General features: G+C 43.2%; 1 protein-coding gene across 1 annotated transcript; it reads left to right on the top strand.

Moving 5' to 3' along the window:
• Positions 1 to 408: 408 nt before the first annotated feature.
• tbx2b (T-box transcription factor 2b) lies at positions 409 to 8800 on the top strand. The gene is made up of 7 exons (XM_068584819.1): positions 409 to 1058; positions 1863 to 2130; positions 3600 to 3746; positions 4933 to 5009; positions 5138 to 5307; positions 6087 to 6667; positions 7034 to 8800. The coding sequence occupies exons 1-7, from the start codon at positions 700 to 702 to the stop codon at positions 7466 to 7468; spliced, it is 2037 nt and encodes a 678-aa protein (XP_068440920.1). The 5' UTR covers positions 409 to 699; the 3' UTR covers positions 7469 to 8800.
• Positions 8801 to 18121: the final 9321 nt, after the last annotated feature.

Genomic DNA, 18121 nt, shown 5'->3' on the forward strand with positions numbered 1-18121 from the left:
ACTGAGCGGGTCCTCTGTGAGGACGTGAGTATTAAAACAGACTCTGTGGACGGGCTGCTTTCTCCGGAGGCGACGTTGTAAAAACGCAAGCCGAGAAAGACGATGCCTCCACCGGCCAAGAACTGAGGACTGACCCGGAGTTTGGCTTGGAAATGGGGGTGGGATTTCCCGATCTTTCCTGTCATTGGTTAATATTTTATTCTGTTGACATGTTTTCTTACTGCTAATGCTTCCGACACCTTCTCCCCCCTCCCTTCCCCCTGCTCTGACCGGAGCTGTCAGAACCACGCCTATAGGGGCCCACAATTGGTCCAGAAAGCGTAAAATCAGCAATCAAAGGGGCTTGGTTCATTAGTGTTGGGGATGGAGGCAGGAAGGACATGTGAGATAGTCACAGATCTGCAGTGAACGGGGCCACATCTCTCCAGTCAGTGTGGGATGACTGAAGTGGGGAAGCAGCTTACTTCTCAGAGAGGCACACAGCGCAGCCGGGCTCTGCCTTCACCGCCGCGCTAGAGGGACTCGGCGCAGGAGCCCACGGAGCAGCACATCACACATCACGGCTCGGGACTGTTGGTTCTGCAGCGCGTTACACAAAGTAACTGCTCGCGAGGCGCGGACCTATCATCTGTTTCGGGTTTGGGGGGAATTACTACTACAATATCCATTATTTCACGTCGCTTTTTTGTGGATGCACCGATGAGAGATCCAGTTTTCACAGGGACTGCAATGGCTTATCACCCTTTCCACGCACACCGGGCGACCGACTTCCCCATGTCCGCCTTTCTAGCGGCCGCGCAGCCGTCCTTCTTCCCGGCGCTCAGCCTGCCTCCCGGGGCGCTCACCAAGACTCTCCCGGACCACGGCCTGGCCGGGGCAGGCGATGCTGGGCTACACCCAGCTCTGAGCCACCATCAGGCGGCTCATCTCCGCAGCATGAAGAGCCTGGAGCCCGAGGAGGAAGTGGACGACGACCCCAAAGTTACACTGGAAGCCAAGGATCTTTGGGACCAATTTCATAAACTCGGGACGGAGATGGTTATTACCAAGTCCGGGAGGTAAGAATTCACCAACGGATGTACCGAGACTACACTAGGTCTTTTTTTTTTTAAACCGCCCGTTTATCTTTATTAATGCTGGGCCACAGCAGCTAAAAGACATTTATTCACGCTATGCGTATGAGGCCTCTGCTGTTCGCTTTTAATTCCTCTCCACGATAATAACCTTAAATTCATACAAATATGATAAAAACGATTTGGAGAATAATGCACGAACATTCCATGTTTACCTCGCTCTATACACTAAATATATTGTTTTAAATGAAGGTCCAGCCCCATAACTATTTATATTCAGGATTTAAAACGGCTTAATATTTTCAAAATGAGTAAAAAAAATTATAACATCGTGAATTAATTTAGAAAATATTTTTTTAATATATTTTAAGATTGACCACAGAACATGTTTGTGATCTTTTTGGGAGGCAAATGTGACATGGTCATTTATTGGTGCATTCTGGTGAGGCTCTGGGTTTTATAAACAAGCTGTCACTACAGTGTGGACATACATCTGTAGTGGGGTTTGGACAACACACGCACGCACGCACACACACACACACACATACACACACACATACACACACACACACAGGCGGACAGACAGATACCAACACACACACTCTCTCTCTCACACACACACACACGCGCGTGCGATGGTTTTGCATAAAAATAATATTTACAATATTTGCGGCGTGCTGTTGTGCGACCACGGCGTCTCCAGCGTGTCTTTGGTCCGGTGCTCCGAGTCCTGAGTGTCCTGGTGGATCCTCTGCGTGTGACTGACTCCCTGTGTGTTTCCCTCTTCAGGAGGATGTTCCCTCCCTTCAAAGTGCGAATAAACGGACTCGATAAAAAGGCCAAATACATCCTGCTGATGGACATCGTGGCGGCGGACGACTGCCGATACAAGTTCCACAACTCCCGCTGGATGGTGGCCGGGAAGGCCGACCCCGAGATGCCCAAGAGGATGTACATCCACCCAGACAGCCCGGCCACCGGCGAGCAGTGGATGGCGAAGCCTGTTGCGTTCCACAAGCTCAAGCTGACCAACAACATTTCAGACAAGCACGGATTTGTAAGTACTGGGAGTTTTTATTGTCTCCTGGACAGAGACATTTTTTTAGTTATTATTTTTTTTACACATGCTTTATGAGGTGTTTTTAGAATAAAAAGAATCCGGTTAAATGTGTATGAAGCAAATGGGGAAAGTGTGTCGCTGCAGCAGCGCAGTAATACCAAGACTCAGCCAGGGGAACGGAACATTAGTACAAACACAAGTGTCCATGTGAAAAGTACTGCGGGCCTTCTCGATGCAGAATCACAACGTCACGAGCTCAATAATCTCAGAGGTAGAAACGCTGAACGCCTTCACGTCTGAAGCTGTTGACACTGTCGCCACTTGACTTCAGTGCCGCTGACATGCGGAGCTTTTGTTGCGCACAGCGCTGCGCATCCAGAGGAACCGCACCGTGGAGCCTGCAGCAGCAGCCTGGCTCTCTGCAGCTGCTCACGGCTGCGACACGGCTGCGTGGGCCGCTGGCCCGGTGCACTGGTGTCGTGGTTGGCTTGTATTTGTAATACCAAATGCAATAAATAAGAAACACCAGTGTTTGCCAGGCTGGGGTTAGAGAGGAATGATGTGAAATGAGTTGGAATGACCAGTATAGTACATACTATGTATGTATGTTATATTATAATATAATGTAATATTGTTCCCTGTGGTATTAGACCACGTTGTTTTGTGTTATATCCTCAATATGACCCCGTAGTTTACCACGTATTACATATTATTTAACCAGTTTAGAAATATGCAAAAAAAAAAAAAAAGAAGCAACAGGAGCAAATGACAAATTTGAGAAAGTACTTCTGACTGCAGGAAGAGAGCAGCTTCCGACTGGAAACAAATTCAGCATTTACATGTCAGGCTAAATCATTTGCACTCGCTTGAAGGCAGCATTTCTGTTCACGTATTATGTCTTATATTAAAAACACACACACACACACACACTATATATATATATATATATATATATATATATATATATATACATATATATATATATATATATATATATATATATATATATATATATATATATATATATACACACATATATATAGTGTGTGTGTCTTCTTCTCGGGGAGGGGGGGTTTAAATACCTTATTATTATTATTATTATTATTATTATTATTATTATTATTATTATTATTATTATTATTAAGACGCATGTTTCGTGGGTCGCGGTGTGTTGAATCTGAGCCCGCCTCGAGCTCCTGCTGTAGCGGCTCAGTGTCTGCGTCTGTCGTGAGAGAGATCAAGGTTTTGCTCAGGTTCCGATCCACTGGATCAGATCTCCTCTTTCTTTATTGTTTTGTGTCGTCTTCTCGTCGCTTCTGCGTCCTCTTGCACTAATTACAGACAAGTCTGCTTTCAGTAATTATAGCGTCAAAAGCAACGCGTCCACATATTCATGTGCAGAGGGAGAAACCAGACTCCCGTTATATTCACGTCAAAGCTCTGTGTTTTCGTGTGTGTTGGTCCAGACCATCTTGAACTCCATGCACAAGTACCAGCCCCGGTTCCACATCGTGCGGGCCAACGACATCCTGAAGCTCCCCTACAGCACCTTCCGGACCTACGTGTTCCCGGAGACCGAGTTCGTGGCCGTGACGGCCTACCAGAACGACAAGGTGAGTCCGGTCCACGCTCACGCTAACATGGCTGCTGTTCTTTGCATAATAAATGCACTCTGCGCCCCTCCCCCCGCCGGCCCCCGAAGACTTAATCTGATTTTGTAGGTCGCTTAATTTCCCTGCAGAGGACTCCCACGGCCCACTTGATTTATTTATTTATTTGGGGCCCGGACTCGTGGGTGGAGCAGATATTTCTGACAGAGTATTCTATCTGCTAGTATGTGCTATAAATTGGCCATTAGCTTATAAGCGAAAGTTTATAAATTAAGCAATTCAATGGAGAGTTTACTGTGTTCCCTCGTTATGCAGCAAACATGCACGCGCTCTGTCTTTATTTTAATTTGTGTCCCCCTAAAAAAGGACACTAGCTTTTTATTGAGGCCTTGAACATGGTTTGAACATGTTCAGCCTGTGTTTAGGCCCTTTTGTTGACTCCATAACCTCCATGAAGCTAATTGGAGCCTCTGTGTGTGTGTGTGTGTGTGTGTGTGTGTGTGTGTGTGTGTGTGTGTGTGTGTGTGTGTGTGTGTGTGTGTGTGTGTGTGTGTGTGGATAGGGAGGTGAGGGTCATGTAAAAGTTTGTAGCAAAGAGTCTCCATCGATCAGCAGCATGTACAGGCTGGACAGACTCTCTCTCTCTCTCTCTCTCTCTCTCTCTCTCTCTCTCTCTCTCTCTCTCTCTCTCTCTCTCTCTCTCTCTCCTTCTCTCTCGTTCTCTCCCACTCTCTCCCTCTCTCTCTCTCTCTCACACACACATGGATGACGCCTGGAGTGTGTGTCCTAGGGCCACGGGGCCACAGGAGCCAACCGGCCTCTCACGTCAGGACATATCACAGAGAAGCAGTGATCCAAACCGCATGATTAATTATTGATATGATAGTCATCTGTTGAAGTATTGTTCCCTCTGCCCTTTTTTCTACTTCTGGGGGAACGCAGGCTTGTGTGGCCCATAGAGGAATATTTCGTGGCAGAATGTCTCTCCGGGGGCCGATGAGAATAACACCGCGTTATTACGCTTTTATTAATAATGCAAATCCGAGGCCTCGGTGGCTCCGGTCCAACGCGCTGGTTTCCTTGTGTGTTTATCCAAACACCCCGTAACAGCGGGACTGTTAGTGAGCTTCCGGTTCCACCCCTCCAACATCTAATCTCACTTCTGACATTTTTTGAATTTTTTTGACAGATAACACAGCTGAAGATTGACAACAACCCGTTTGCCAAAGGATTCAGAGACACGGGGAACGGGAGGAGAGAGAAAAGGTAACAGACGCGTACACCTGCGCGCGTGCGTGCGTGCGCGTGTGTGTATCTGTGTGCCCACGGTCATAATGTCACTGCGTTAGGATATTCCCACTAACGCGTCTATCCTCCTCCCTGCTCTCCGACAGGAAGCAGCTCACCATGCCGTCGCTGCGCATGTTTGAGGACCAGTGCAAGGCGGACCGGGACGGCGCGGACTCGGACGCCTCATCCAGCGAGCCTCCGACCGGCAGGGACGCCACCCACTCCCCGCTGGGAGCCGATACCAGCCCACTGAGGTTCAGCAGGGCCAGTCGAGGTGAGATACTTTGTTGTTGTTGTTGTTGTTTTCTTCGGGCCCATTAGCCGGCATTTAAACGATGCTGGTCAACTAAAATTATTAAGAATTAGAAATATATTAGTTTAAATTAAATTGTGTGAAATTGGCTAAAATGTGTGTGACTTGGATTTTTTTTGCAGCGTGAGAACATAAATAATTGTGGTTCAGCAAAATAATGAGTTTGTTTTAATCTGTGCGGGAATATGCGCTTGCGCGAATTTAGATGCGTTCAAGTACACCCATAATAATAGGATACTTAAAAACAAACGGTTTTGTGTAAAAACTCTGTTCACGAGGGACACCTGTCAACCAACCAGGACAGTTCGACAGCTGAATACGGTAGCAACTAAAAACAGTGAATGTAAATTGCTTTGAGTGAAATGCAGTAATATATTCACATTTAAATTGAAACGCTCTAATTAATATAATACATTGTGTAAAACGTGCATTGGGGTCGAAGAATTTTTACTTTTATTTTAATACAAATCTGGTTTAGTTTTTTATTTGGTCCGAAACTATTATATTTTGTTCCTTCATGTCAATATGACAATACTGACTAAAGTATTTCTAAGTGGGCCGGGCTAACTTGGTGGATGTAAAGCTATAAAAAGCTTTACACAATTAATAAAAAAAGACATTAGGTTGCTTTTAAATATAAAGAAGTAAGGTCTAAAATGTGCAGCCTGTCTTAGAGGCAACATAAATGCCGGGTTATGGTCTGTTTGTGACGACTCTTTCCAACCTGATTCCTGTTCTAGATGAGAAGACGTGCTCTGACAGCGAACAGGAACTGGAGCATCACGACGAGCGCTGCACCGCCTCCAACAGCCCGGGACCTGAACCTGTGTCCCCCTACAGCTCCAGGTGTGAGGAGCGCATCAGGGACAGGCCAAGCACAGAAAAGAAGGAGGACTCCTTGTTCAGTATAAGGAACCTTGAGAAGGACAAAGTGGACAGCCGGCACAGGAAAGACACCTCGGACGTGTTGACAAAGGACTTGGATGCCGGAGGCATTAGTGCCACTAAGGAGACCTTCTCCCCTCTCATGGTTCAGACCGAGAGCCCCTCGCACTTCAGTCCAGGCCACTTACAAAGTCTGGCTCTGTCTGGCATGCACAGTCAGCAGTTCTTTAACCCTCTGGGCACCGGATCACCACTGTTGTTTCACCCCGGGCAGTTTGCCATGGGCCCTGGAGCCTTTTCTGCTATGGGCATGGGGCATCTATTGGCCTCTGTGTCTGGAGCAAGTGGTTTGGAAAACGCCGGCCTCTCCGCCCAGGGTGCAGGAAGCCCCAACCCCTTCCCCTTCCATCTGTCTCAGCACATGCTCGCCTCTCAGGTGAGGAAGTAATGCATTCAGAAAATAATTTAGTTCACCTGTACACTTGTCGGCTGTGAATTGTGTGTCTGTTATTTTGTCGGGAACATGTGCACGATCATAGATGCTAAATGTCATGCTGCATGCAAACAGTCAACAGATTTCCTGAAACTATTTGTAAAAATATTGTACACCCAGAATAGACAATTGTTCCTTTCATTTTAATAATATCAATTGATTGATTTGGAAAACATCATCAAATTGATCCGTTGTGCTGCTGTTTGTGTGTTGAAAGAAAGATGTATCAGTGCTTTGGTTATTTGACTGCTTGACTGGAAAGAGTGACGTGTAACTGTAACTCAAAGTCTTTCCTCTTGCCCATTCCAGGGCATCCCCATGCCTCCGTTCGGCGGCTTGTTCCCGTACCCCTACACCTACATGGCGGCGGCTGCGGCGGCGGCCTCGGCCCTGCCAGCCACCAGCACCTCCAGCCCACTCAGGAACCCCTTCCTGACCGCGTCCCGTCCCCGGCTCCGCTTCAACCCCTACCAGCTCCCGGTGTCGCTGTCTCAGAGCCTGCTCACCGCCGGCCTGCAGGGCAGCCTGAACCCCGGTTCCGAATCCTCCAAACCGGGCAGCAGGGAGACCAGCCCGGCACCGGAGCACCACAGCAACCATAAGACAGGAGGGTCAAGTGGGAGGGGGGCCTCTCCCAAAACCTCTGTGAAGGACTCAGTGAATGAGCTGCAAAGCATCCAGAGGCTGGTGAGCGGCCTGGAGAGCCAGCGGGAGCCTTCCCCGCGCGCAGACTCTCCCAAGTGATGAACACTCTGTTTGGGATGAAGACTATGCTTGAATACCAGAGGACTATAAGTGCATTTGTCCTGTTCAGCACATTTGGGAGACTGGGATGAGGTTTGACCGATACGGCTCCAGTGAAGGCCGATAACTGGTATTTTTTTGGAACAAAGCAGCAGATAGACAAAAATGTTGCCCATATAATTCAATTTAATCTTTTTTAAATCCATAAGTATTAAGGGTCTCCCCGGAGCTTACCTGTTAGAGGGTGAAAAGCCTGACAGACATTTGACACTCACGTCCCCCCTGAATCCCAGTGTGAAGGCAGGCTCACCCAAAATAATATTATACAAAAACAATGAAATATATACAAATATGCAACACATTTTAGACGATAAAATACTCAAAAATACAAATAAACGTCAAGAGACTTAACGATTCCACTACCCAAGTGTAGGCACTGAAACGTTACCGTGTCCAGGATCAGAGGGTCAGTACCGTCCCATGTACCGTCCCATGTACCGGTCCTTGTACCGGTCCGTGTACCGGTCCCATGTACCGGTCCCATGTTCCGGTCCGTGTACTGGCCCGTGTACGGCCTCATGTACCGGCCCATGTCCCGGTCCTGTGTACCGGTCCCATGTTCCGGTCTCATGTACCGGTCCCATGTTCCGGTCCGTGTACTGGTCCGTGTACCGGTCTCATGTACCGGTCCCATGTTCCGGTCCGTGTAGCGGGCCCATGTACCGTGTTGAGTCCCGGCTGGTTTTCGACAGGCAGGTCTCAAGCTGCATCCAAAAACTTGTCTATCTTTTTTTTTTCTTTTTCCAGGCCTGATTATTCCTAAAGGCCTGGAAGGTGAACGCTCTGCGAGAGGAGGAAAGAACCTTTTCATTTCATGGCAGAAAAAAAAGATTTCTGAACTATTTATGTAATTAAAGATAAAACAAATCCTGTAAATAAAGCTAAGATCCAAGAATATGCAATTGGTATTAATTTATTCAAGGCTGTATATTAGCGTGTATATATTTCGAATTTAACTTGTTACTTTTTTTTTCTTTCTCCTCCTCCTCTCCGTCATTTTACATGAACCTATCCTGTAAATGAAAAGCTATTTAGCGCTTGTTGGTTTGAAAACGTGTTTATGAAGCATCGCTGGTTTTAGGTGACGTGTGTGCCATGTTTTAGTCTGCATCCACCGACACAGACCAGGAGGAGAGAGAGCGCCACATGGATTCAAAAACACCTCAGGTTATTTCACTCCAGCCAGGAGACATTCAAAGCAATTCCTCCTTCGGGCGCATCATTCATATATATTCAAGAATATATTTAAAGAAGAAAGTATCTTGTTTATGGTTGTCCGTTTTTTTTTTTTGATTGTCTCACAATTTCAATAAAAAATCGTTGTGCTGAAAGCTTGAGGCGTATCCTTATTGTTATTATTATTATTATTATTATTATTATTATTATTATTATTATTATTATTATTATTATTATTATAATAATAATCATTTTTATTATTGTTAGCATCTCATTAGAGCCAAACAGCTGAACACATTTATCGAGCGTTTTTATACACGCCTTTCCCCTCCCCCCAAACACACACACACACACACACACACACACACACACACACGCATTGTGTACACGCGGGACAGGAGCGCCCCCTGTCGGTCATGTGTTTCGCAAGAAAAATGTGTTTTGTTTCATTTGCTCAAAACATGTTTTGGGGGTTTAATCCACGTCATTCAAAGACATTTAAATTGATGATGAGAAATTAATTAATACATTTTGGGTAACATTTCTTGCTCTACATTTTGCATAAAATGTCCAGCTGTGAATAGTATATTGCATCTCTCTGTACCGACTTTAATTGAGCAATAGAGGAAAAGAGGCTTGCTACTATTTTATTATTAAATAAGGTAAGCAGCAGCAGGCCTGCGTCTGTCATGTTGTATTCATAAAACATGGCTCCTGTTGCTCGGCCGTTCGGTCTATTTACAGCCCGTCCATCAGCATTTCCTTTACTATTGTGTGCCGTCTGTATTTTTAGAAAAGAGTCGAGTAATGTAAGTATTTATAGGAAGAGCTTTCTCTGCTCTCACATCCTGGAGCCTCACCGGGCTGCAGCTGAACATGAAATACTGTCACATGGTGGCGTTTTTACGGGATAAAAATGCAACGCTGTCACGTGTTTTAACAGGTATCACGACGAAAAGAAATGTTCCTGTAGCTCCTTTACAAACGTGGCGTTAGTGTTTGGTACCAAAGTCAAATTGTGTGTGTGTGTGTGTGTGTGTGTGTGTGTGTGTGTGTGTAGTGAAGGAGAGAGAGAGAGAGAGAGAGAGAGAGAGAGAGAGAGAGAGAGAGAGAGAGAGAGAGAGAGAGAGAGAGAGAGAGAGAGCTGTGCGTGTGGTGCTGTGTGTGTCTCGGTTTAAAGGGTTAAGCAGGGGGAGTTTAGGGCAGCAGACAGCCTTTTGTCCGGGACCCGGCGCCTGTCGCCTGCCTGCCGGCCACAGCTTCCACACCGCCCCGCTTCCTAATTAGAGAGCCCCCTCCTCCTCCCAATCCTCCTCCTCCATCCAATCCTCCTCCTTTTTTCTTTTCTTTCTGCAGCGATAATCACAAAATTCTCATTCTATTACGGGGGCCATTGTTGCCACTCTGTTATCTTCAATTAACAGAGAGAGCGACTCGACCTCGCACTCTGAGAGAGAAAAGTATTTGTCTAAATCAATCAGTCAATGAGTGATCAATAGGCTCCTGTGGAGACCCCGTGGATCATAACTAATGACTGCTGACGGCGTGGGGTAAAAAGGACAAGATTATTCACAACTTTGTGGAACGATCAGTGGAGGCTTGTTGTTGCTGGAGACAACAACAAGTGTTGTCTGTGTGCACGTCCACAGACCAACAGCACCTTTCCTGTGTGTGTCTGCTCTTCTTGTCCCAGGACTGCAGCGCCGTTAGTCTCAAAACCTCAGATTACACACGCGTGCTTTCACTTTTGTTCTCCTCTTAAAAATAGTCATCAATTGGTATAATCTCGTTTTTTTTTGTTTTTTTTTAAACCTATCGTTGGAATCAAATTAGTGTCCTCCCTCAAAGCAATTTGATTATTAAAATATGTATTTATTATAACAAGATGGCTTTCAAATTCGACATTTTTAGAGGTGGAAATTTCACACTTTCACACTTTTCTTTTTAGTCAGATGTTGTTGTTTTTTTGCATTCACATTCATAAAGAAAAGCTAAAAAGCAAATGTCCAAAGTGAGGTATTTATTCATGTTAATTATTAACAAATAATGCAAAAATATACTGTTTTAACCACGTTGTACTTTTAGAGTTTAATAATTCAAAAATAATTAAACTAAATTAAACACTAAGAGCACAAGATTGTTCTTCTTAATTCATTAGATGCTCCACTATAATATATGTTGTTTCCACTTTTAAAGATTGTACAAATTGTTAACATTCTTTTTAGTTTTAGTAACATATTATATAAGAAAACTTAGTAATATATCCATCTAATACATTGTTTCCTGTATTGGTCCTGGACTCCTTTTGTAGGCAACACTATGATGCCTTGTCATGTTATTTACATGACACCATGTGTAAATAGGACAAACTGGGCTATGAAGACATACATATGAATAATAAAAAAAAATTGGAATCTTAAACACACACACACACACACACACACACACACACACACACATCTATCTCTATATATAGAGATAGACATTTTCAAATATGTGTCCAATGTAATATAGTTTTAAATATTGAAAACGCAATAATGCAATGTGTCAAATGAATGAAGAGAACCCTTCGGAGGGCGAACGAGGCCTCACCTGAGAGAGATTTCACACAAAGTGTACAGAAACAGAAAGAAAGATTATATATTCCTTAATTAACACAATATCAAGTAATATAGTTTATTATTTTCTACATAATAAACAAAGATAAAGTATTAAAAAAATAAAGTTTCAACCTGTTTCTTCTTCTCTGTATCCAGATGAAGGTAAATCAGGTCCTGTTCTAGGGGGCAGTATGACCCTAAGTTAGAATCCAACAAAAAATGGCAAGAAGAAGATTTGACTCAATGCATCATGGGATACATCTGGCCCTTGGTTGGCTTCATCTAAGGCAGGGGTGTCAAACATACGGCCCGCGGACCGGATCCGGCCCGCCAGGGGGTCCAGTCTGGCCCACCAGGGTGTTCAAGCAAAATTTTTAATTTTTTTTTCTTCTTTTTTTAAGAACAAAATTAGCAGAGCTGGGATTCAAACCTCTGATCCTCTGCTTATAAGACATACATGCAAACCATTGATCCACACTCGCAATTGATGTGAGCACTGATATTATTGTGTTAGAACTCGTTAAACATGGATCTCGTCATGAAAGTGGCGTCACAAACGTGTCACAAAGCGAGGGAATCTGCAGAGGAGAGCCCAGGCAGATAAACAGAGGGCTGATGTTTGAATTTTTGTTCTTTATATTTCTAGGTAATTGTTAAAAGACCTTAAAATAGAGTTTATCATCTAAAAACCTTCACCAATGATTTAAACATAGAGAAACATTGTTGTTAATTATGCGTTATTATGCTGTAATTTTACTGGTCCAGCCCACTTGAGATCAAAATGGGCAGCATGTGGCCCCTTCACTAAAAGGAGTTTGACACCCCTGATCTAAGGACTACTGGCAACAACACCATAACAATCATCGAAGAAGGGCTGTCATTGTCCAGACAAGTTGTTAGTTGACTCGACAATTTTGTCAATGAGTCACAGTTGATTCTGCAGGAAGATCTGTAAAAATACACAAATGCACCACTTTAAATCTTGTGTTTAGCAGATTTAAAGTGGTGGTTTATAATTCTCCCGGAAATATGTAATATAACATTAAGAAAGCATGAAATACATACAAATTGAAGAAATCTTAGTTGACTAAGACCAAAGAAAAGCTGATGGATTCATCAACTAAAAGATGGAACACAAGACGCCTATTGTTAATAAATAAATACATTTCTTAAAGTCTCTAAAAGCACAGAGCCACCAGACAGTCTTCAATACAAATACAATCATTTGGTTGTACGAACAGCGCTCTCCATGTTAACGGATAGTTTCTTGTTGGACTCATCCACCAACCGCCCAGTGGGTGTAATGGGATTACATCCTAATACATTTCACGGAATATGTACAAATTACAGCTCGTGATTTTTTCAGGACATTCTGTTGAGAGATAATCTCAAAAGGTTTAAGAGTAAGTTTCAGTTAGACGCATCTGTGGTACATTACTGCTTCATTCTCACCGCTCTCCTCCTCACGTTCTCTAGATCAAGAATAACAGACATTAAGTGATAATCCTGTATTATTAACTTTTTGTGTAAAAATTGCAATGGTATATTTTTCTTCAAGAACTTGTGTTGTGTTTTTTAATTACATATTTGTTAACTTACCTATTTATTATTCAGAAAGGAGCATTCTGCAGAATGAGTACTTTTACTTTTGGTATCTTAAGTATATTTTAATGTTTGTACTTTTCTTTCACTGCAGGACTTTTACTTGTAACAGAGTATTTTACAGATCTTAGACGTTTATGTAAGTTTACTGAGTACTTCTTTCCACTATTGGGCTCCAGTAAACAAAGTATTCTCCTACTTTGGTTTTACTGTATCGATGGCTGTCCCAGATGAGCTAAATAGTGGGAAAAACTTTGATTACTGAAATTATTCTGGACAATTTACACAGCAACATGTAATGTTGGTCCACCCCCATCATACGTGAGGCCCAGGTTGCCAGCTGGGAGCAAATGACATAAACCTGAGAAATCTGAGTGTGAGCCAATGCTAAAGACTGAAAAACAAACAAACAATGAATGATCAGGAAAAAGCCACAGCCATTCCTCACCGACAGGATCTTCTACCTGATTGTTTTTAGATTAACAGTTGATTGAAATAATCCTCCCTTCTGTATCTGACAGAAACATCATTGGAAAAAAGTGATGTGTGTGTGTGTGTGTGTGTGTGTGTGTGTGTGTGTGTGTGTGTGTGTGTGTGTGTGTGTGTGCGTGTGTGTGTGTGTGTGTGTGTGTGTCTTTCTTCCCAAAGCAAGTTTTACTAACGATTGTTTTCCTCCAATATCCAGTAAAATATGTGATCAGCATCTATGCTTCTCTAGTGTCTGCTCTCTGCTATTGTTACATGTAAACAAGCAGGCTGTATTTAAACTGAGAGGTAGTAACATTAGCTAGTAACGTTAGCAGCACTGCTAACGACTAACGACTAACGACTAACGGCTAACGGACGGAGGTTCCATTCAGCTCCACTGGGTTCATGCTCTGTTCAGTGGAAATGAGCAAGAAGGTAAAGTATAAGGTTATCATGATGCGTTCAATGGGAGCTCAGAAAAGGGAAATTTTGTGAGAAACTTCAATAATTACAGTTTTTTGAAGGCAATATGAAAATAGACATTGGAGATAAACTATGACCTGTTTATAATACCTCTAAGCAGCTTTTAATACACTTTGGTGAAAAAACTCATGACTAGATGTGTTTTAATCTTAATTATTATGTTTTAAATAAAATGTGATTAGGGTTTAAAAGTTATATTCGTGCTCTTTGTTCCTCTTGTGCTTATCCAATCTTTGATCCAATCCAAGACTCTGACCTGTGATTCGAACTGTGAGTTTTATCATCTGTTGCACCACTACTAATATGTCATAAAAAAGTCATTATAAAAATGTTAAAGTATAATATGTCACAAAAAAAGTCAATACATAGGATGCCCTAAAATTGCCATAATAGTAAAGTATGCCATAAAACAAGTATAATAAAAATGTCACTGTGTGCTATAAAAATGTAAAGGTCGACCAGTGATGGTGGAATTGCATCCACCCGCAGCCTCAGCCGAGTCGGGCACCTGGCCCGACTTGTTTTACTGGCGGGTCTGTTTACATGTCGGCTCGGTTCTCAACAGCGTGCGTATACCTGAACAAATGAGCGTGATGTAATTAGTGGATATCCCACTAAATTTGTTTAAATTTAATCCACATAATCACAAACGGAAGTGTAAAGACGGCAAAAAAAAACATGCAGGGCGGGTAAGAGCACAGGAGGGATTGTTGGTTCTAGTCCCGCGTGAAATCGTAAATCACCGTTGTATTTTTAACGTAACCTCGTAGCTACCAAATCACATCGTTGTAAGACACGTTGAGCTGGGTCCGGCCATTCTGGCTACCTTGGATATGATGTCATGACAATCTGATGCCAAATAATCACACACTCATCACAGTTAAAACGTCTGTAGTTTTCCTCGGACCCACAGTACAGACCAATGGAAGAGACAGCTTATAGTGGACAGGACACCACTATATTACATCATGGAAGTCATTGTCCGTGAAGTGTTGCTGGGGTGAAGCAGAGGGACTGAGGCAAAATGGGACTTCCAGTGGGTTGGGTGGCTGGGTCAAAAAGAATAAACAGGAGGCTGCCTTCAGGAGAGCTGGACACTAGGGAACAAACAGAGCTAGACACTAGGGAACAAACAGAGCTAGACATTAGGGAACAAACAGAGCTAGACACTAGGGAACAAACAGAGCTAGACACTAGGGAACAAACAGAGCTAGACACTAGGGAACAAACAGAGCTAGACACTAGGGAACAAACAGAGCTAGACATTAGGGAACAAACACAGCTAGACATTAGGGAACAAACACAGCTAAACATTAGGGAACAAACAGAGCTGGACTTTAGGGAACAAACAGAGCTAGACACTAGGGAACAAACAGAGCTAGACACAAGGGAACAAACAGAGCTAGACACTAGGGAACAAACAAAGCTAGACATTAGGGAACAAACAAAGCTAGACACAAGGGAACAAACAGAGCTAGACACTAGGGAACAAACAAAGCTAGACATTAGGGAACAAACAGAGCTGGACACAAGGGAACAAACAGAGCTAGACACTAGGGAACAAACAAAGCTAGACATTAGGGAACAAACAGAGCTGGACACAAAAGAACAAACAAAGCTAGACACAAAGGAACAAACAAAGCTAGACATTAGGGAACAAACAAAGCTAGACATTAGGGAACAATCAGAGCTAGACACTAGGGAACAAACAGAGCTGTAGGCAAACACACAATTCACAAGAAAGGTGTAAGGTTGGCCCGAGCACACGAAGAGAGATCAGCAGACTTGTAGCAATGAGGAGGAGACCGCACCAGGCTTTCATGCAACAGAGTGGAGGTGGCTGATTGCAGATGAGCAACAGATGTGCAGGCTTGAGTGACAGCCGCCCATCAAGAAGCCCTGCCCAGCTCCAGCCAACACACACAGGGACCAGAACCACCAGAGAGCAGATTGGGGTGAGCTTGGAAATGAACCATTTATCAACTATCAAAAACAAAGTGTATTTTTCTTTTTTATTATTTCTATCATTTTGTATTCATGCAAAACTATTCATGAACAGCCTAGCTATTTCTGCATGGTCCTACTGCATGCATATTCTCCTGTTTGGGTTTAGGGACTGAAGGAGGTCAACTGCCTTCCGATAAAAAGTTTTACTATGTGACTTCTGCAGTTATTCTACATGTTCATATTTTACACAAAGCAAATGATTGCCTTGAAGATATGAGGCCTTGGTATTGAATAAAACACAGTGTAGCAGCAGCTTGGCCGTCTGCAACACCAAAGGGCTGCATCATCAGCTTTAATACACTAATACTATAACAATACAACGCTATCAATCATACCTCCAGAATACTTACAGAATACAGAATACATGACTCAATAATAATTTATTTAATAATTTATTTTAAGGTTGTTCTCCTTCTACTTCAACAAAAAATCTGCATACTTTTCCAACTGCAGATTAAAATATTTTTGTATGTAAACAACGAAATTACATTTTTGGACTAAAAGTAACACTAGATTTAGTGGCAATTCCTTTAATTTTGAATAAGAGTGATTTAAGATGGCTGGATGCGCTCAATTTGTGAATGAAGGCTGGCACAGTATTTCAACGTGACCATGCTGGGAAACAGCCCAGAAAGCTGCACGCTGTCTACAGAGTGTGTATTGTGGTGCAGGCAGCTCTCTGCAGGCGGCCCATTGGCTGCTGGCTCAGGTGCAGCCATCACACTGGCCCACAGAGGAGCAGGCCAGGGCCAATCACAGGCCACCATTTTTCTGAAGGGCAGGCAGGGAGGAGGAGGGAGAAAAGTCACACAGCAACTCTTCCACAAGCCAGTACTGTACTTCACACACAAACACCCGCACGCAAGGTGGAGAATACAAACGTTTAAATAACATAAGCATGAAGCATTTAAAGTGAGTTTTGCCAAAGGGGAGAGCACAGGTTGCATTGAGTTAACTCCAATTGTCGGTGCAAAAGAGCCATTAAAACACCTAATAAACACACCTATAAAATGCACTTATAATAGAGTTCAGGCAAATCACATGGGCCAAAAGAGCTGCTAATTCACAATGTATGTCTGTACAGGAGGAAGGAGGGGGGCGGTGTCACTAACCGTGTAGTTCACCACAACACACAGCGTCCACAGAGTTGTTGTCTTGTTTGGTCTGCTGTTGTGTGAATTATCTGGACATTGTCATGGTAGTGCTTTCAAAGCAGGCAACACCAGGCGTACAAGGTGTGTGTGTGTGTGTGTGTGTGTGTGTGTGTGTGTGTGTGTGTGTGTGTGTGTGTGTGTGTGTGTGTGTGTGTGTGTGTGTGTGTGTGTGTGTGTGTGTGTGTGTGTGTGTGAGAGAGCGAGAGCTATTCTGTGGATAGTTCTGGACTACAGTGCCACAGCATGCAGGCCTATCGCCCCCTTCTGGACACTGAAGACAGAAGTTTCTCTTTTATTATTATTATTATTATTATTATTATTATTATTATTATTACTTCATGTTCATCGGTTCTGCTGCTGTGTTCTCTCTCGCTGACCTGATATGAGCAATGTCAGCGCTATCACAGTGACACCTGTGGGCAGAGACACAGCCAGTGGACCGATTTCTGTTTGTCATGCTAGTAATCCTTTGTGTTGCTAAATGTTTTTGGATCATATATTCTAGCTGTCAATTTAGCCAGTACTTTCCCGTGTATGGTATTGGTATCCACTTTACAGGCCTGTGTACTCCTCTCAGAGATGTAAAGCCTGTTTCCAACTGCTTTCTTCAAGGCCTCTCTTCACTGTCACCTCTCCACCAGCGCTGCTGTCAAAGCAAGCCACCACTAGGTGGCACACTTACTTACTTTACAATTATCTTCATTGCATCATTGAATACTGTATGATCAATTGCAAAGTTCCAACATGTATATCGCAGATAAAAACTGCAACAAACACAATTCATGATGATCCCGTCTGAGTGCAATTAAGCCTAAAGGTAATATGAATTCATTAATAATTGTGTCAGCACTGAATCATGTATTTTAATAACAAGCTCAATGGTAAAGGACAATTATCCATATATCACGTTCAAAATAGGAAATAGTTGTATCATATTAAATGAAAAGAGTCAGGATGGACATTTACTACAAAATGTAATTATTCGATGAAATAACCCTTAGACAATCTGTAAAAAAAATAATCATAATAATTGGACCAAATGGAATATTTGTATTTATATGTTCATGTTAGTAACTATTGTTAGAAAAAGCTAGTTTAGCTTT

This window comes from Clinocottus analis, unplaced genomic scaffold (assembly GCF_023055335.1).
Source record: "Clinocottus analis isolate CAN_PGR_092001 unplaced genomic scaffold, fCliAna1.0.p SCAF_2, whole genome shotgun sequence".
Classification (NCBI taxonomy): Eukaryota; Metazoa; Chordata; class Actinopteri; order Perciformes; family Cottidae; genus Clinocottus; species Clinocottus analis.